This window comes from Stegodyphus dumicola, chromosome 10 (assembly GCF_044657685.1).
Source record: "Stegodyphus dumicola isolate Sdum_Otavi_A_Nest chromosome 10, ASM4465768v1".
Lineage (NCBI taxonomy): Eukaryota > Metazoa > Arthropoda > Arachnida > Araneae > Eresidae > Stegodyphus > Stegodyphus dumicola.
This window is the reverse complement of record NC_140777.1, coordinates 118,686,495-118,708,288: the sequence shown is the minus strand read 5'-3', so window position 1 is coordinate 118,708,288 and position 21,794 is coordinate 118,686,495. Positions and strand designations below refer to the sequence as shown.

General features: G+C 32.3%; 2 protein-coding genes and 1 long non-coding RNA gene across 3 annotated transcripts in view; 1 reads left to right on the top strand and 2 right to left on the bottom strand.

Annotated features, from left to right (window-relative positions):
• Ak1 (Adenylate kinase 1) overlaps positions 1 to 1,483 on the bottom strand; it is a 71,991-nt gene extending 70,508 nt beyond the window's left edge. Inside the window, exons 1-2 of the mRNA XM_085825443.1 lie at positions 1,356 to 1,483; positions 912 to 942 (exon numbers count right to left, since the gene is read on the bottom strand). Coding sequence (XP_085681569.1) covers positions 912 to 942; positions 1,356 to 1,361 — 37 coding nt within the window. The 5' untranslated portion in view covers positions 1,362 to 1,483. The remainder of the gene's footprint in view (positions 1 to 911; positions 943 to 1,355) is intronic.
• LOC146995081 (uncharacterized) overlaps positions 1 to 21,794 on the top strand; it is a 119,387-nt gene that overhangs the window by 72,174 nt on the left and 25,419 nt on the right. The gene's annotated exons all lie outside the window — the stretch shown is intronic.
• LOC118200788 (eukaryotic translation initiation factor 3 subunit G-like) overlaps positions 14,919 to 21,794 on the bottom strand; it is a 56,341-nt gene continuing 49,465 nt past the window's right edge. The window contains exon 10 of the mRNA XM_035372749.2: positions 14,919 to 14,996. Coding sequence (XP_035228640.1) covers positions 14,978 to 14,996 — 19 coding nt within the window. The 3' untranslated portion in view covers positions 14,919 to 14,977. The remainder of the gene's footprint in view (positions 14,997 to 21,794) is intronic.

Here is a 21,794-nt window from a genome sequence, read left to right as displayed (position 1 = left end):
TTCCAGAAGAGGGAAATATCTCAACTTCTGGAATGGTAAAATTTAGTTTTTATGTAAAAAATATGGATCAATATGAATATTTAATTATTCTTAATAAAAACCTTAAAGCACCTGCAAGTTCTTTCAAAATAAGCATCTCAAACAACTTTAAATGTTTGATTGTGCTTATTATACAACTGTCCTGAAAGTTATCTAAACTTCTCCATATTCTCCGGACTTAAATCCTCTCGAACATGTATGTAGTGAGTTGACAAAAATAATAAGGGACCACGATATTTCTTTGAAAGCTCTTTTCTAAAAGCAATTCTTAAGAAGGAATAAAACGGTAAAATTTTTATTATAGAGAATCAAAAAGAAAGAAGTGTTTGCAGCAGCTCTTATGAGTAAAAGTGTGTGGAAAGTTGGGTTAAAACTAACTATTAGATGGCCAGTTTAAAAATTTTCGCAACTTCTTTCTAGCAATTACTTTACTCAACAGAGGCAAAAAGGTAAAATAAATGCGATTTGTAGTTGTTTGATGATTATAAAAATTAATTAAGCTTGCTTTTTTTACACATGATCAATAAAAGAAGCACACAGCGAAATGAATATTTTTTAAATACCGATAGAAACTATAGTACTTATTTATCGCATTTCTGTCAAGTGAACTTTAATAAACAAATATAAAACAAGTTATTCATTTTTATAATCTTATTTCCAGTTTTCGCATATAAATAAGTGTAAATTGGATTAATTCGTTAACATCAGATATTTCGCCAGTGAAAATACGAGCATAAAATATGTTTAATTACAATTTTTTTATATCCTTAACATGAACTGCTTTTGTATGATTCTGTTGCATGCATTAGTTAAAAACACTCATGCATTATATAAATAATTGCATCAAATAAAAGATATGGTTGTCAGCTTACCTATCACAAATATAACCGGTACTTTAATTTCCTGCAAACAAAAAGGAACTTTTAGAAAAGAGAATGAAACTTAGGAAAAAAAAAAAAAATGGTTTGTAAAATGTCTCTTTTATTAGCACAAATTTTGAAATTAATAATCGATGCGCTAGTAAAGATAATTCTGATATACATTATTTCAGGTCGCTTACATTTCGTGACTTCTTTTCTTGTTAATTTTTAATCAAAACATAATTCAGAGAACACATTCATTTTTAACTCAGAAGCTAATAAAAGATTAAATCAGCTTTACAATCAGCAGGAACGTACTATCCGTATTAAAAAGCGAAGATCATAGGCATAACACAGAACTTTCAAATTGATAAAACAACAGGAAAATATTGACATTCAGAAAGCTCGAATAACTGCAATCAGGAAACGGAATAGAAAGAGCAATTTCTAACTTACCGCCATGTCTGTATGGTATCAGCTGTTAGAAAATTAGGTCAACGGATGAAGGAGGGTGACCTTTCCCCACTGACTAGACTGCGCCAATTTTGCGGCTGCGCTTTTCTAGCAGATAGCGGCACTTTACAATTTGGAAACTAACCTAGCTGAGTTCAGTTTAAAAATTTCTCAACGTAATGCCCTCTGGCGGATGATTTGTTGCAGTAACAAATGAACTTAATAGCAGGATCAATATTTAAACCATGTTCTTTCAAAATTAAATATTATTTTGTAATTGTTTTTTCTTCCTTTTCTATTTCATGTCTTAGTCTTTTCGCTCAAATGCAGCTGCGTGAACTTTTAAATCTCTTACATTTAAATAAGGATTGTGAACTGTTTGGCGGAAAAATAATATTCTCCACGCGAAATATGTCTTGATATTAAGTATTAGAATTTTTTAATTCGTGAAATTCCGTCTAACTTTTACTTTCAGTTTTAAAATATTATTCTTGTTTAAAAATAAATTTCTGAAAAACATCTTTTCCTACATATTAGAATCACAGGTCAATATCAGTTTTAATATTAGAAGTTATATTGTTGTATATTAGCAGTTCGTACAAATGTTATTTAAATAAAAGCTTAAATCTTTATTCGGGTTTAACATTTACAGATGAAGATAACTTATGGGAAAATACATGATAATGTTGCAATTATCCTTTCAACAAATGATTAACACCAAATAAGATAAAAAGTGGAAAACTAAGTTTCGAAAAGTTTCCAACCATGCTTGTCTTTGAATAATATGCATTGCGACTCATCAGGTATATTTTCCGATGATACAGTGTTTTTTGCAATCTTATATAAGGTGAATATTTCAGTTAGAATTGCATTAAAGAAGGCCTATTAATTTCGTTTTGGTATTTTGAGTCGAATCACTATAAACGGCGTATTACTTTTCAAATTGTTGCTACCAAATGTTACAGCCCTGCACTACATTTAAAGAAATTAAATAATGAAGAATCTGCATAAATGTATTGTTATGGATTTTGTGTTATTGTGCATAAATGTATTGTTATTTAGCTATTTTTAGTAGAATTTGTAATTAAAATTGGTTTATATTCCCGTGCAATGCAGCACGAGACTTATTTGAAGAGAAAGCTGCATCGGAAAAATTAAAACACAGGAGCACGCGCATTTAACATTTTAATAAATAGATATCTCGTAATTGTACTCCTTTGCTATCTAGAAAAATCGAGAAAGTACTCGTGCAGGATTAAAGAGATTATAAAAGCTGGAGGGAAAACATCTCAATTCAGTTGTTTACTTAGTTCTTGTTGTTGACTGTAACGAATTCGCGGTGGAATCGGATTAGCTTTCTCTGTTTTTGAATTAAGTTCTCTTGAACGTTTTAGTAGTTTAAAATATAACTACTGTGAGATATTGCGATATTATACGAATACCTCTGAGGAAATTTAAGCATTTTGTACTTATTCTTGGGATAAGGATAAATTTTGTTCACCTTTCATCGGACTTGTGCATTCAATTTATTACGAACCCGTACGCACGCAACAGTATGTTTCTCGCATTGTGATGAAACAACGGTACCTAGAGCCATTAAATTTTGAAAAACGTAAACCGTCTAACGGATATGGGCATCTGTAAAAGGACTAATTTGGATTTTTTTTTTATTTCGTATAACTTTGATTAACAAACTCAGCGATTTCAAAGCGAGCAATATCAACACTGTACGGAGGGGAGGGGGGAGGGAAATTATCTCCAGCGCGCGAGACTGTGTATCGGAAATTCTAAAGATATGCTCTTTTTAAATTATTTGGTGATATTGCAGTTGAATTTTACGGTTTAAGGGCGAAAAACTTGATATTTAATAAATAAATGAAACACAAAAAACACTAAAGAAAAAAGCCCCTTTGGGTGTAATATAAAATCTTAAAACTTTTTTTTTAATTAATTCATTCATTTTTTCGAACGAGTGTTTTTTGACCGACACAGAATTTAAATTTCTCATTAAGACCTTTACAAAAAAAGCCTTAGGGACATATTCTAAAAACATTGCCAAACGTTGTGTGTGCACTCAAAAGATCTAATGTTATTTTTAGTGTTACCTCTTATATGTTGGTTATTAGAAAATCATTTGGCATCTTCTTTAAATGAAGGTTTTAATCGAATTTATTTACTGATTTATTACGTTAGAAAAAATATTTCGCTATTAAGTTGTCAATCCATTTAAAAGTCAGACAGGCGACTTTAGCGAAATATTCAGCGAGAATTTTAAAGGAGATAATTAATGAAACGTAGTTGTTGGCATCATGGAAGCAAGAATAGGCTTCTCCTTTCCTTCAGGAGTATACACCTGCAATAGGAAACTTGCCATCACTAACTGCCAAAGGCAATGTCCTGTCCAGATCTTTAAAAAAAAAAAAAAAAAAAAAAAAAAAAAACACACACAAGAGAACTGGGAATATTTAAACCAATTATCTTCATATGTTAGGATTATAAAAATAATTCTCAAAGTGATGAAGTAAATAATTTAGAACAGGGGTTCTCAAACTTTTTTGCTTCATGCATCCCCTTCACCACTGCTAGACCATTCCCCCTTTCTTTCCCAAACTCAAAAAATAAATACATATATTTATCTCGATTTAGATGATTTTTCAACATGTTTTAAATATTAAACCACAAAAAGTGTAGAAAATGCTGATAAATACCAAAACTTGAATGAAAATTTTTTATATTCATAAACTAAAATACTTCATAAAAGGCTGATCACATCCTCCCCCACTGAACCTATTAGGGGGAAAATCCCCCAATCCCTTTATCTAGAAGATATTTTGGAGCATGCAGAACGAAAGCACAATATTATGAAAGATAATGTTGGTGAAAAAATAATATAAAATATAGGAAAAAGCATTTGAAAGTAAGTACACTTGAAAAATTCGTGTCTAGTCAAAAATTCAAGCAAAAATTTTTCATTAATGCTGCTCAAAATACTGGACTTGGAATTTCTAACATAGTTTTGTACATAAAAACTTCAATTAATACAGCCTGGACATATTATTCCTAATAATGAAATTTAATACCTATTATTCAATACAAATGATGCAGTAATAAGTCTTACTTCAGCAATATAAAAAATAATTTATTTAAAATACTTTTCACACTTTGATGTTAAACTGGAAGTTAATTACATTCACATAAAGTATGCCTATTGAAAAGAACATGGTGAATATTCACTCAGAATAGCTTTAATGATTGAAAAACATATATGAAAGAAGACTAAACTCATTAACACTCCAATCTGCAAATACCTAGCTTATAAGCTTTCATCAGAATGATTTTTTTCAAGCCAGTATATCTGAGCATTTTTCAGTATTTCTTTAATTAAAAAATGAAAGAGCAATTAATTAAATGTAAAATATTAAAAACTACTGCTTATAACATTGAAAATACTATTTTTACTATACATATTCCTATGAAGAATAATATTTACACATAATAAGTCTCAGATATTACTCCAGATGGCAAAACGTCTAAGTGTTGGCCCCAATTATGTCACTGTTAAAAAACTCTGCTTCACTAAACTGGCTTATGACAACACTTGGCGATACCACTTATACTGCTGTTATAGAATGTATAGCATTTAATGCCTTGAATATGTGTATCTTCTTGCAGTTTTACAGTTTTTTTAAAGTTATAATACCTACGTCATTTGTGAAAATACCGCTTAATCATGTTAATTCCTTGTTCAATGAGTTGCAACACAGAGTTAAAAATTGCTAATTACAAAATTATTTTGTTATTTTCAAAATCATCAATATTACTTTTTTTAATTGCTATACATAGACAAAACAAAAATTTTTTGTGTTCTCATTTGTTTTTCATTAAATATTCTTCATAAAATTCTACATTCATTCATTATTATCATCCACACTTTCTTTTATAATCTCACAGTTAACATCTTTAAACACTAAAGTTAAATTTTTTTGCCTTTCTTATTATCACCAAGTTTTTTTTTTTTTTTTTTTTTTTTTTTTTTTTTTTTTTTAATGCACTATTTATATTGCTCCCTTACAAAATCTGCTCTCCATCATGGCAATTTTTGTCACTATAAGTGCATCTTAACAGGTTAAATGTTGAAAAAACATCCAGGTCAAAAATCTTATTTTGCTCCATACTGAAAAAGCAGTCTCGGCTGAGCTTGAATTGTTTGTTCATTTATTTTTTTGGATCTTTATGTTTCCATTCACTGTTTATGGATCTACTGATTAAATTAAGTGATCCATTCACTGTTTATGGATCTACTGATTCACTGTTTATGGATCCTGATCTACTGATTTATGGATCCTGATCTACTGATTAAATTAATAATTTAAAATTACTGATTAAATCCGAGCAGATTTCATTCTATTTATCCACCCATCATTCACACAGAGTAAATCTGATTCCTAGTTATTAATTTTAATTTCATAAATTTTTCACACAAATTACTTCTTTTAATTGGAATGATATTATTCTTACTTGAAACATACAAATTTTCACTGGTTTTTTTCATATTTTAATCTTAACAGTAATGCATTATAGATAACATTTTATCTAGCACAAATTCCACTTATAAAAGTAATTGCTAAATTTAGCTTCTTTGTAATTTGAATTCAATATAGATCAGTATTTTCATCTACTTCTTTTCACCGGTCTTTTAAAACAAACCCTTCACATGGAAAATTTTATGTTTCATGCAAGGAAAAAATGCTTAATGAAAAAAAATATTTCACTTGCTTGAAAGTGAAATATTTTTTTTTTTTTTATTTATTTATTCTCTAATCTCTCAGAAAATATAATAATCATTTTGAAATACAGTTAATTCTCTTCCTTGTTGTACACTATTTTTTTTTTTTTTTTTAATAAAGAGAGAGAATAAATGGATCAATACTTAGCAGCCTGTAATACTTACCACCTAAATAGCTATGGTTTCTATTAACCATTATGATGATACCTAGTAATTTGAAATCAGTTAAAATTACATTACGACAACAACAAAAAGAACCATCACTGCTCTAAAAACAAAACTGTTGAACTCAGTTTCTAGTTCAGACTGGAAAAAAATAGCAAGGATTGGGGAATCTGTTTTCAGAAGTAAAGAAAAAGTTAGCTGAAAGATCAGCAAAAACTCTTAAGCTGAAAAATAATTCGCAATAAACCATTTTATGCAAGAAAATGTTACATTATTAAAAGAGAAATTCAAACTGGTTCAAACCGGTTTGAATTTAATGAAAGGAAATTATTCTTTGCTATATTAAAATCTGTGCTACAGATGGTACTGATGAAAAAAAAATTTTTTTTTGGTACTTTTCAGTTTTCACCAGCGCAAACCTCGCCAAGCAGACTTTATTGGCGACACAATACAGTATACACATAAAAAAAAATGTTAATAAATGAATTTTTTATTTTGAAGGCATAAACACTGTAATATCATTTAAAATTTTATAAAAAGCCAATAAATTTGTAAAAAGACATTAATTGAAGAATTTACTATGCTTTCATGGTTCAACATCCTGATTTGTCGGTTCGTATCACATGACCCCAAGTAATCTCGTCTCACATAAACAAAAATCTAATTATCTCAGTAATTATCTACATTAATTTCAAATTAAATCTTAATTTGGAATACAAGTTTAAAATGCAAGAATTATTTCAATTCGTATGAATAGCTTACTCAGAAATTATGTAAAACCGCAGTGCTTTACTTCCCTAGTGCATTCTCATTAGAATTGATGAATTTAACCCTTGACTTTGCGTTTTCTATATTTTTGCCTTCAGGTGAGAGGTGTGATTGCATCCTAATTGACTAAATTACCGTGAATGGTTTTAGGACATAAAATTGAGCTATCTGGTAAAATTTCTATGTAATTTTATGTACATAGAACTTGTTATTCTATTTTCATTTTTCCCATACAAATTTTGCCAGAATTAAGAAATCCTTAATAGCTTCAGATGTCAAAATGATCATTTCAATGTGCACATAATTTTTACTTTTATGGATGACCTTATTAAAGAACTCATTTATTATCACATAAAATCTAAAAACGACTCATTTAGGATATTTTTTTTATGTTATTATTCATGCTCATTAGATAAAAATGGTAGTTTTCTGTTTTGCCGAAGCGAATGGCCTTAGGGCATAAAATTGAATTATCTGGTAAAAAATTCTATGTAATGTTATGCCAGTATTGAAAGAAACAATCAATCTGATAATATAAGATATGGCTGCGATTTGTTTTGAAAATGAGGTATGACATGTTACCAGAGAGGATATTCCGTTTGGCATCAGTTGTACCACTATTGGCGACTTTATCGCTTGCGCAGGCAAAACGGAATCAATAAGTTTGGCAATGATAATCCATTAAAAAAAAAAAAAAAAAAAGGCTTTGCCATTTTGTCTACATTCAATTCAACTTATAAATGCAAGTAAATACTTTCACACATGACATTTATTTTAATTAAGAACAGGAGCACCTTCACTTCTAAAAATTCAGATGCTTGCATTTGTCTTAAGACCACTAAGTATAAAGCCAGACCTGACTAAATTGACATCACAAGTTCAACATCAACAGCCACCCAGCCAGTATAGTAGTTAGTAACTCTGATTGCCATAGCGATGGGCTCAGGTTCGAAACCTGGAAAACATATGGTTGTAACTGTTCGTCCCTTCATAGGAGGCAACAGTGGCCACCACTTCCAGCCCTTGTAAAGGCGCAAGGCTAGTGGCAGCAATTGTGTTAAAATTTCGAGATGCAGCTAAAAGCAAAATTTAGAGATGGAAAAACTTTTGGAATTTAGGGAGGTTCTAGGCAATAAAATTAAGGATTCATAAAGATTACACCAAGAGGCAAAATGCCTGGCTTGGTCAGTGATGTGGCTAATAATTAATTCACTGCTAACTGATAATCTTAGATGTTAATTTTAGCTTTTACAAATAGAAGATGAACCGATGTTTACATTCCTCGTATTAGAATGACGCCGACATGGATGACGCAGTTTCGACTTTAAACATTCTTAATAAGTTCAGTCACTTTCGTCTATTTAAACCAAACTGAATACATTTAATAATAAAACATTCACACGTAAACATTTAGTAATAATTCACTAGTACAGATAAGCATAAAATAATAATTACAACAGTTACAGGTCAGCTACGCTTTTAGCAACTGAATTCTACGAACGACAAATCTCAAAAGCTTGTTGCCAACGCAGGGCAACGAAAAGGTAGAAATTAATTCGATAGGCCAGGAAGTAAACATACTCTCACCCTATCAGGTTTAGTCCTGATACACAGGCAAAGGTGAAAGTTTATTAATTGGTCAGTTTTAGTCTTGACTGTAGCTATGCGAACTAATCCGTCCTTGCCCGGATGGACATCGATGATCCGTCCTATAGGCCAAGCTAAAGGTGAAGATCCATCTTCGATGACAAGAACCACAGACTGATGTGTTTCTGGAAAGGAAGTCAAAGTATCACCTCTAATAAAATGAGAAGGGGTTTTAAAACATTAATAGAGTCAATATCAGTATCGTTCACGTATGTAAGTGGACGTGAATTCAAAATAGCCTCGATCTGGGTAAGTAGCGTTGACAACTCTTCGTAAGTTAAAAGAGTCTCTTTCAATACTCTTCTCAGATGAAATTTCGCTGAGCGAATTCCGGCTTCCCATATTCCTCCGAAGTGGGGCGAAGCAGGCGGTATAAAATTTCATTCAATAGATGACTTAGTTCTTGGGAAACCGATTCTGTTGCATACAAGGAAGACCAAATCTGGTTTAGTTCTTGTAGTTTTCGGCATGCTCCCACAAAATTGGTACCGTTGTCACTGTAAATGTGCCGTGGTGCACCGCGACGTGAAATGAAACGTCTAAGTGCTGCGATAAACGAGTCTGCCGTCAGGTCACTGACTGCTTCTATATGCACAGCTTTAGTCGACAAGCAAACAAACAGAGCTATATAGCCTTTCGTTGTTTTAGAGCCATGACCCTTATTAAATTTCATGGTAATAGGACCAGCGTAATTAACACCAGATGCGTAAAAAGGTCGTTCGAAAGTCACACGATGTTCAGGTAAGTCACCCATCAATTGCGGATTTGAAGCAGCTTTAAATCGATGACATATTAAGCAATGGTTAACACAACTGCGTATCAGTCTCTTTCCTCCAATTATCCAGTAAGATTGCCTGATGAGGTGTGATAATAAAGAAGGACCAGCATGAAGGTAAGAAATATGCAGTTCTTTCACTAGTAATTCGCTAAATTTATGTCAAGAAGGAAGTATGACAGGATGTTTGATGTTAAATGCTAAAGATGAATTTCGAAGACATCCTTCCACCCGTAAGAGACCATCTTTATCTACGAATGGATACAAAGAACGTAGTTGGCTCTTCTTGGGTAAAAGTTTATCTTCCTTAATACACTGTAAATCATCTTTGAAGTAATGATTCTGAATCCAACGAATAATGAACTTTTCTGCTAATCGAATCTCTGGAAATGTTAGCGGCATAAGGCAGCTGGAGTTAATGCCACTACATGAAATGTTGTGAGTAACATGATGCTTCTTGCAATTAGTAATAAATCTTTGGCAGTAAGCCAGAATACGAACAATTTTACAATGTGAAGAATAATGCTCGAACAAATTAGCTAATAAATCATTCGATTCACGTATATGAGATATAAAAATAGGGTCAGATCTTTGTTCAGCCTTTACTTCAATATCATCTTCAGATTTTAATTCATATTTAGGCCCTTTTTCCTCTTCCTGACGCAACCATGGTGGACCATTCCACCACAAAGTACAATTTGGTAGGAGTTGAGGTTCAATACCACGAGAAGCAATGTCTGCAGGATTCTGTTTCAAGGGAACATGATTCCAATGTTTAATAGGCATCACTTCTATGATTTGAGATGTTCTGTTTGCCACAAAAGTTTTCCACTTACGTGGATGAGCTGATAGCCAAGACAGAACTACCTTGGAATCCGTCCACGCAAAGATTTCAAAATCAAACTTCTTTAAAATGTTCAACAGAGATCGCATTAATCTGGTTAACAAATACGCAGCACAGAGTTCTAATCGAGGAATGGATATTTGTTTATAGGCGCGACTTTAGTCTTTGATACCAAAAGATTAACCTTAACCGTACCATTGCACTTTTGGCGACAGTAAATGGCTGCTGCATAGGCCTGAGAAGATGCATTAGAAAATCCATGTAGTTGGATAACACTGTCCGTTGTAAGTATGACACATCTCGGAATTTCACAATTATTGATTTGACTAAATGTCTCTTGAAATTTAAACCAATCATCTGAGATATGCTGGGGAACAACTGAATCCCAGTCGCCTTTAACTAACCATAGTTTTTGATAAAATATTTTAATCAATATAGTGCAAGGAGATAAGAGACCTAAAGGATCGAAAATGCGAGCAGATTCTGCTAATATGTGTCTCTTTGTAATAGGTGCGTTGATGTGCAGTGTAGCTTTAAAACGAAAGGTATCAGTAGTTGAATTCCAAAAAAGGCCTAAGACTTTCGAACTCGAATTAGGAGATATCTCAAAATCAGAATTCAATGAACAATGTTCCTTAAATTCAGTTAAGAATTCTACAGAATTTGAATTCCACTTCCTCAAATCAAAACCACGTGCATGTAAAATTGAAGATATTTTCTTGCAGACAGATACTACATTATCAACTGTATTTGCACCCAACAATAAATCGACCATATACATATCCTCTTGCAATATACGAGATACATCTGATTCCTCTTTAGAATCTAAAGCCACCTGCTTCAGACATCAAGTTTCTAAAAATGAAGCAGAGGAAAGACCGTACGTAACTGTTTTCAACTTGTACGTACGCATTTTATCACTGGAATTGCATCGCCAAAGTATCAATTGATAATTCTGATCTTCAGGGGCTACGATCACCTGACGATACATCTTCTCCACATCGGCTGTGAAAACAATTTTAGAAAATCGAAAATTAATCAAAATCTCAATATCTCTTTGTAATTTCGGACCTACCCCTAAAAGAGAATTCAATGATATACCATTTTCAGATTTACAGGATGCATCAAAAACTACTCTTAATTTTGTCATTGTGCTAGAAGGTTTAATGACCGCATGATGAGGAAGATAAAACTTTTCTATATCTGATCTGTTAGATAAATCATCATTAATCACAGTCATATGTCCTAACTGTTCATACTCATGTACGAAATCTTTATACTGTTTCTTAAATTCCGGATTATCTTTGAATTTTCGTTTCATGGAACACAACCTAGAAATTGCTGCCAGTTTTGAATCACCCAACTTCAAATGCGATTTATAAAATGGAAGTTTTACAACAAATCGCCCATCTGAATTAACAGAATGAGTGTTTTGAAAATGTGATTCACAAAATTGTTCCTCAGGTGTCAGAAATTCCTTTTTCCCAACATCGACAATATCCTCTATTTCCCAGAAACGCTTAAGTTCGTAATCAATATTTATATTATCTTCTAGCTTTATGAAGTGTGCATTTGCTGTTCTGAGGCCTTCCATATTATTTCTGACCTTCCCAGCAATCACCCAACCGAAAATTGTATTTTGAGCTACAGGCTCATTTTTCGAACCATATATTTGGCCACATCTTAAAATGGAGAAAAAATAATCAGCTCCTAAAATCAAATCAATTTCTTTGGGTTGAGCAAAATTCGGATCCGCTAAAGGAATAGATTTAATGTATTCTATATGCTTTACATTAATGGCTTGTTCCGGCAATGGCAAAGTTAACCTATCCAAAATGTATGCGTTAACATCAATTACCTCATTATTTAACGTTGACTGAACTTTAAAATCAACAGAACCATGAGTTTTGGAAGCTCGCACTTCGCCAATTCCACGCAAAAATAACCTTTGATTTGTTCTTTTTAATCCTAATCTTCGAACAGCTCGTTCAGAAATAAACGAACTTTCACTTCCGGAATCCAATAGTAATTTAATTTCGATAGTTTTGCCACTGGATCAATGCGAGTGCGAGAACTGTAGGCAAAATCGCTGAGATGCAATTTTGAATCGTATTACTAACTACCTGACCTTGACCCTCGCATGATTCATTCGAAATTCTCTCTCGAGTGCTTTCGTTTTCATTTGGCGCTTTTAAAAGCTGTATGTTGTTAGCTTTAATATCTTCATGCAACAAACTATTATGTGTTTTTGAATTACAGAAATTACACTTTAACTGTGAATTACAGTTTTTGATTAGATGTGAATTTAAACATAACAAACACAATCCTCGTTTTCGTACAAAGTTCTTTCTAGCAGTAACATCCAAATTCTTAAATTTAACGCATTTATATAACGCATGAAGTCCGTTACATTTCGAACATTTAGTATTACTAAATTTAGAATTCTGTAATGTTTTAAAACTAACATTACTATTTTTATCAACAACTTTAGCTTCCGCTTCTTTATTTATGATAATTTCGAGAGAAGAACACCTTAAATTTAAAAATTAAAAAAATGATTTCCATGTAGGAAAATCATCTTCTGCTGTTTTCTGTGCCCATAACTTTCGAGTTTCTGAATCTTCCTTTTGAAGCAACATTAATATTAACCATGGATCCCTAGAAGTTGCTTCGTCACCAAGAGCTTTTAAACCTCTGATAACTTCATCGGAAGTATCAGCTAATTGTCGTAAATTAACATTATCAACCTGTGAAATACATTTTTTATCCATAAATGTTTTAATTAACGATTGTACGATTTGCTTCTTTTTATCGTACCTAGCGAGCAATTTTGCCCATGCTTCTTCATAAGAATTATTTGATAACGGAATATGCTTAATTATAGAAGCTGGTTCATCAGCAAGTGATCCGATTAAATACTGAAATTTCTGTATATTCGATAAAGTATTATGCACTGTTGCAACAAACAAATCTTTAAAATTCCTCCAGTCATTAAAGTTACCCGAAAAAATAGGAATATTTAACTTAGGTAACTTAATTTCCTGAAACATTTGGCACATTAGCCACATTCAATACATCTAATAAATTTTGATACTGAAGTTTCAAACTAAAATACTTCGATTCAAAATCTTCAATTTCTGACTGTTCTTCTGATAATTGGGCATCAAATTTATCAAAATCTAAATAAATCCTTTCTAAAGCGCTCCAGATGCAAAATTACTTCATTTTTAGATAAATCGGAAGAAATAGTATTTTGAAGCCTCGTGAAGGCCGCTTTTGCCCTACCACGCAATCTAATGACAGTAGCTTGATCCATAATAAGTAATCAAAGTATTAAAGTTCAAAATGAAAATCAATACAAAATATATATAAAACTTCAAGAATCAAATTCAGATGTAAATCGAAATAAAAAGCACTTATCTGTACTTGAACTGCTGACGAATTCCGCCTGAATCTTGCCGCCGTGCTTCCAGAAATTTGTTTACGTTCCTCACATTAGAATGACGCCGACATGGATGACGCAGTTTCGACTTTAAACATACTTAATAAATTCAGTCACTCTCGTCTATTTAAACCAAACTGAATACATTTAATAATAAAACAGTCACCCATAAACATTTAGTAATAATTCAGCAGTACAGGTAAGCATAAAATAATAATTACAACAGTTACAGGTCAGCTTTTAGCGACCGAATTCTACAAACGACAAATCTCAAAAGCTTGTTGCCAACGCAGGGCAACAAAAAGGTAGAAATTAATTCGATAGGCGTGGAAGTAAACAGCCGATAATAGTAATAAGTTATTATTAGCTTATACATTCTCATCCAATTTCATGATAAAAATCTTATTAGTAAATATCAGCAAAATATGTTTCTTACAGAGTTAAGTAAATGAATTAAGTATACATTTTATGGTACAATAATGCAGTCTTAAATACAGCAATTTGTGTATATTAGATTAACTGTCATAGTTATAAGTATTATACTTCATGAAAACTTTCATTATTATCACTAACCTTGCACATAAATGATACGTAACTATTTTTGAACATTTACTTAAGAAAAATGATGTTTTTAGATGGATGCATAGTTAAAAAATTTTAACAAACACTGTGAAAAAGAATTTTAACTTGGCAGACTAATACATATCTTTGCACAGCTTATGAAAATTACATAGCACACAGAACTGAAAATACATTTACTGAACTTTAAAAGCTTTTAACTGAAAAAGCAGACCTTTGCAAAAGATTTTTACGATTACATAATAAAGATTAACAGGGAGGAAAATTTTTCATTCATGACATATTTCTAGCTTTTATACTAAAAGAAATTGTATGTTCTTGGTAAACTTATAGGCAGTTGAATTGAATATAACATATTAAACACATATTTTTTTCTCCTTAGAGAAATGAATTCATTACTCATTGCCCACTTCTTTGGTTCATTTATATATTTTCAGAGTACCTTAAATCACAGTACAGATTTAATAAGATGCAAAATGTTTAAATGAATACAGTTAAGTAAAATATTTTAAAAATTTAAATTGTTAAAAGATTTCTTGCTAAACATAAAGATCACAAAACACATTTCACAAAAATCTTTATTGATATACAAAGATATACATAAACTCGTTAATTTTCTTTAATTTGTTCCAGAAGGCCTGAAAGATTAAAGAAAAACATATTTTGAGATACTTATTTAATAACAAAAAATATTTTACGCAAGATACAAAATTTCAAACAATTCCACTAAAAAGTATGACATTTGATATTTTGAAAGAGAAAATTTTAAAATAAAAGTCAGCAGCAATTTAAACTTCTAATTGCATTATAACCACAGCTACCATATTCATACTTAACAAAAAAGAAAAGTGCTATTGTATCAAGTGCCTGTACACAAATGCTTTTCTTTTACTTATATCTAAATTAATATTCTAAGAACACTCATCCATTCGTTTTGCTTTCAGTTTTATATTAATGTGTTTGTTATTCTGCAAAATATTTTGTCTTTTTATTAATTCACAATACAGAATCATCCTAATCATTTTATGATTATGAAAAAAGTGAAATATACAATATTTGTTAAGTAGATTCCTTAATCAGTATCTCTAAAACAAAGTGCAATTCAAGTTTCACATACTGTATTGTAAAATGCTGCCAATAATATTCTATAAATTTTTATAAGAAAGCATATTAATAGCTATTAAAATACTATTCCTTTTTAAAAAAGATATACTTGTGCTAGTGGACCATAAATACATATCAGCAAAAAAATTTCAGAAATTTTAACATATTAATTGATGCTGTAGGTGCCTCTCTATCGTACCAAATATTCCATATCTCAAAATTTTAATCAAATTTTCTCCAATAACCATAATTTCAATTCATAATATACTGGCTCATGTACCGGAAAAATGCCTCAAGGGAACATCAAACATTAAATTTAAAAACTGCACAGAATTTTACTCTGCAGAACACCTTCATCAATAAATAAATAAATAAAAAGAAAATAAAAATCTTAAAGGCTTCAAATTTTAAATTACGTCCAAAGTGGCGTTTTTTAACATTTTGTCTGTTACCTTTATTTATTAAATATCACATTCTTCGCATGTAAACCATAAAATTCTGTTCATGAGCAATATTCCAAAATAGTTTTAAACTAAGCATATCTTTAGAATTTCCAATATAGTCTTGCACGCTGGAGATAAAAATGTTTTTTCTCTACAGTGCTGCCATTGCTCGCTTTTAAATCTTGAGTTTGTTAATCAAAAATTAGGTAAACTTTTACAAAATATGAAATTGATAAAAAAAAAACAATTTCAAATATCAAATTTGGGCTTCCGCATGCCCACATTCACAGTAGGATTACATCATTCAAAATTTAATGGCTACGTACTGTTGTTTTATCACAATGCGAGAAACATACATACAGTTGTGCAGATTTTTCATTATTTAATTTCTTCAAATATAATGTAGGACTCTGAATATTTGGTAGCAACAGTTTGAAAAGTGAAACTTACATTTATAGTAAACCAACACAAAATCGCAAAATGAAAACAATAGTCCTTCAGGAACAAAGCCCCTTTGGACTAAAAAACCACAAATTTCAAAACAAAATGTATTACATATAACAAAATTGCAATGAAATAAGCAATATCCCTTAATACAAATATTAATTTTCCTAATAAATAAATTAACCAACTTTCCATTGCCTTCTCTCAACAAATGTCCAGTATCCAATAGAAATATTAAATTTAAAAACTGCACAGAATTATCACCCTCATTCTTCCAAGTGGCTCGAATCTTGAAAAAAATTGCTTCGAGGTGCACTGTCTCTTGTCCAGATGCAACAATATACCAAATTTCATAGCCCTGGGTCTATTAGCTTACGCACAGCACGAACGAAAGACACACAGATATGATATAAAAATGAGTTTGGGGGGGGGGATATAATAAGAACTCGCTCATCACTTGGATCTTATGTCTATAAGAAATCCTTATGTGGCTTTTACAATCACTGTAATAGACACATACTTCCAAAAATGCTTTAATTAAATCAAATATTCATGCTTTGGCAATTTTTTTCTAAAATTACAAAATTGAATTTTTCATTGAAAGCTGATTTAATTCTCAAAATAAAACACAGAAAGTTTGAATTCCATGTGATAAAAACGGACTAAGATATATAATTTTATAGTTTGATGCCATGTTTTTTTAAAGTGCAGGAGTCATACCCATAACTGATTAGTGAAATATTAAAATTTGGGCATGGACACTTAGCTAATGGGACACTTAACCGACAAGACATTTAGCCGACAGGGTCACTTAGCCAACAGGACGTTTAGCCAACAAGGACAGTTAGCCAACACGGACACTTCGCCAACATGACATTGATTCGACAATGAGTCTCGCTCTTCCCAATGGTTCTAGATTTCTAATACTTTCACATTTCATTACTACTTTGCTCAACACATCACACTACATTCATTCCCGTATAAAGTCGTTTCGCTTCTCCCACTAATGAAATTTCCTTTCCCTGTCAGGAAGTAAGAGTGATTTCTCGCCACACTGAAACTTTTTTTATCTGGAATGCTATTTACACCCCATACAATTACAGGTTTACGCATCGCATATTTATTAATCTTGGATAGTACTCCGGCACAGGAATTCGTACCTTGTGGCCTGCGGCCAGAAGTAGGTTATGGTTTATGTAATTATGGCAAAGCCAGAGGGCTATCTGCATAACAAGAGGGATAACTTCTGGAGGACTTTCTAAGGAAAACTGGCTCATTTACATGGGGAAAACCACGAAAACACAGATGCAGCATGTCCATATGCAGGATTCAAAATTTGGACCGAACTGCCAGTGTTTAGTGAATTTACCGCTCGACCGCTGCTGGGCCTAACAGAAATAGAGTGACCGTTTTACTTAATATACACTGACTACCAATAAGTATTTGGACACCTGGTGATAGAAAAGAAAAACTAACTTTATTCAAAATCAATAGTTGGTAGAGCCTCCACGAGAGGTAATTACAGTGTGGACCCTCCGGGGCATACTTTCCACAAGTGTTTGTATGACAGCTAGTGGTATTTTCTTCCACTCGGCTTGGAGAAGACATAGAAGTTCCTTCACCGATTTTGCATGGGTAGTGAGTGCACCCTTGAATTCGGATATGCAACTTGTCCCAGAGGTTCTCGATAGGGTTCAGGTCTGGACTCTGGACAGGCCAGTCCATTCGATTAACTCCATTGGCACCATACCAAGCCTTGGTTAACGTCGAAACATGACAATCGGCATTGTCGTTCTGAAAGTAACAGGAGTCCAACCCGTAAAACTGCCACAACGTAGGAAGTACATTGTCATCCAAAATAGTGCAGTAGGCATCAGAGTTGAGCTTACCATGAATGGGAAGCAAGGGCCTCAGCCCATACCAGGAGAAACACCCCCAGACCATAATTCCACCTCCGCCGAACTTGACTGTTGGCACAATGCATTCTGGCAGGAGACGTTCTCCCGGTAGACGCCAGACCCAGACCCTGCCATCCGAATGGTAAAGGATGAACCTTGATTCATCACTCTAAAGAACCTGTTTCCACTGATCTACGGTACAATTTAAATGTGCTTTGCACCACATTAAGCAAGCAGCGCGGTTGGACTTTGTGATCAAAAGCTTATGGGCAGCAGCACGACCATGAAAACCAAGCAGATGTGCTTCCTTATGAATGGTATTCATTAAAACAATACTCCCGGATGCCTGTTGAAACTCCTCGTGGATGAGGGCCACCGGTTGGGTGCGGTTCTTCCGAATTTCTCTGGACAGCACTCGTCGGTCTCTATCTCCCAGTTTCGCTGGTCTGCCGACTCAGGGCACATTCCGACAATCACCGCTCACCTACCACTTCCTAATCACATAGGCCACTGTCGATTTTAGGTACTTCAGATCACTAGATATGTCCTTTAAGGATCGACCACATTTGTGATACCTGATAATTATACCTTTCTCGAAATCAGAGAGCTCCGAACTGCTAGGCATCTTGCATGCGACTAAAGCCGATGCTGTTTCCTACACGATATATACCGGCAGAGTCCGTGACATACCTTAGGACCGCAGATATTGTCACTTGATAAGGTACACAAATACTTATTGGTAGTCAGTGTATAACCAGTCATGCATTCAGAAAAATGGGCACCAAAAATTTCCCTATTGCCATGTAGCTACAACAAAAACGTGAAAGAGAAGGATTGAAAGAGAAAAAAAAAAAAAGGTTAAAGTTAATGAAAAGTGAAATGAAAATTTATACATTTTTAACAGATATTGAGAAAGTTACATTTTATGAGAAAAACATGAAACAATATAACAATATTGAAAATTACACATCGCGACTTTCAAAACAGAGTACATAATATTATCTAGTTAAATTTATCTTTGATAGATGGCACCACATTACGGTGACTTTTCAGGATGTCTCCACTTTGCTCCGCCCTGCTTGGTGCTCCTCCTTCTGTAGATTCCTCCGATTTCTCTTTGGAGATTTTCCAACGTCCAGAATTTCATATCAGAAACGATTTCGATATAGTATGAAGAATGAAAAATGTAGTTTTTGAGAATAGAATTCAGTTATGAATGAAATAAAACCTTTAAAAATATTTTACTTCTAAACTTCTTTTATTAACCTAAGTATTTTAAGAGAGAGGCGTGGTCAATAAAATGTTACAGAATTTTAATCTCAAGTATGGTGGCATGAACAGACCATTATAGAGGTAAATAATTTATACCTTTGCTTGTCTTAATGCACTTTTTTAAAATTGTTTCTAATAACAAAATAATATATATTTCGAAACTAACCTTTCACCACCACGTTTCTATAAAAAGTATAATTCAAGAATAACAATAATTTTCATTATTTAGATTTTTCATGACAGGGAAAGGAAATTTTATTTGTGGGAGAAGCGAAATGATTTTGTAAAGAAAAGAATGTAACATGAAGTATTGAGTAAAGTAGTAATGAAACGTAAAGGTATTAGAAACTTGAAAGCATTTGGAAGAGTGAGATTGGAAAATCAATATCGTTAAGTAAAAATTATTAATGATGTGAAAGTGTTCAAAAGAACCCAGTTGATTAAATGAAGAAGCTTTACAGATAATTTTTGAAGATCCCAAATGTAATTAAGCGACTGCCGTACATAGCTAAAAAAATTCTTTCCTTTCGAAATTTATTTCACTTTTCCTGATGAGAAATTTCAGTGCTTTTTCACTTTGGCCAATATGCACCAAGTGAAAAAATGACTTAACTATTGAACTTATGGAGAAGTCAAGAAATTTTGTAAGTGATAGTAAGTTTAAATAATTATTGGGTCCATGCCAGTTAAACGTCACTGTCGGCTTAGTATCCTGTTGACTAAATGTCTTGACAGTTAAGTGTCCCATAGCTAAATGTCCTGACAACTAATTCTCTGTGTCGTCCAAATGTCCTGTCGGCTAAGTGTCCTTGTCGTCTAAATGTCCTGTTGGCTAAATGTCCTTGTCAGCTAAATGTCCTGTCGGCTAACTGTCCTTGTCGGCTTAGTGTCCGTAGATGTGTTCACATATGCATGTACATATGTAAGCAGAAATGTATGCGTGTACACATATATGCAGGTACATACATACACACTCACATACAGTTATACATTTCTGAATCCGGTCCTCAAAACAGAACAGTACCATATCATTATTGTATTTTTGGCATATGAAAACTTATAAATTACTTGCATGAAAATGTTTTTTGCACATGAAATGTAATAATGTTACATACTAGTTATATTATAAAGAAATATTATGGAATGGCATTAAATTGGGAGGGGGAATATACATCTGACTAAAATCCCAAATTCTGAAATTGAATACCTCGGTCAATATATGCCATAGAGTAGGCAAACATTTTGTGTTTTATTTTTTAGAATAAGAATAAATTTTACTTCGTATAACTTTATAAACTGGGTGACTGTAAAAAAGTTAGATTTCTTTTGCAAGATTGACTTTTTAGTAAGAAATGTGGTACACATAGTAAACTTTTATTACCTCTTTTAAATCATACTTCTTATAAGTAAATCAGCATATGGGTACAACCTATTTCTATGACTTCAGCATTAACTATAAATACAATCTAACATGATCGGCAGCAAAAGTGTTAATAGTTGTAAAAACAATGACCATGTGTCGACTTTTGTGGACATAGTGCATAACAGGTATTAAAATGAATGATAAAAGCAATATAATGTAAAAGCCTGAATGTTTGGCTTTTAACTAATCAGCAAGCTCGAATAACCAGAATATTAAAATTTTAAAAACTACTATTTCCCTCCTTTTTTTCAACAAAATATTTAGCAAAGAGAGACTAATTAAACAGCTACTACTAAGCATATGTAGGATAATGATTTTTAACAAACAAAAACCATAGCCAAGTGTTATTTAGCACCAATAATTGATAAGCATAATGCCACAACATGACCAAAATCTTTACCATATGGCCATAAGACTACTGCCTTATTTTAGGCTACATAGATTAATTCTTGATAGGCTGGTTTATTTTTTGTGAAGGATACAAGTTAATTGCTATTTATCTATTTTCCCCTTGTATTTTGAATAAAATGATTAAAATTTGAGAATTCTCTTAAAATGAACAATATGCACTGGACTATTAAAATATTAAGAGATTCTAGCCTTAAGAATGGCATGTAACTTTATTTGAAAACAGGTTAACAATGGTGATGAAAAGTGGAAAATTATAACAAATGATTTTAAGTTTTTCATATACTATATCTTGTGTATCTTGATTACCTAACTAAAGAAAGAGAGATCAGTTCTGTCAGATTTCTACTAGACTGACAAGCATAAGTCTTCCAGAATCTCTGCCATCCTATAAGGTTGAATTTCATGATTGGATAAAATGTTTCATTTTCATATTTTTGATGT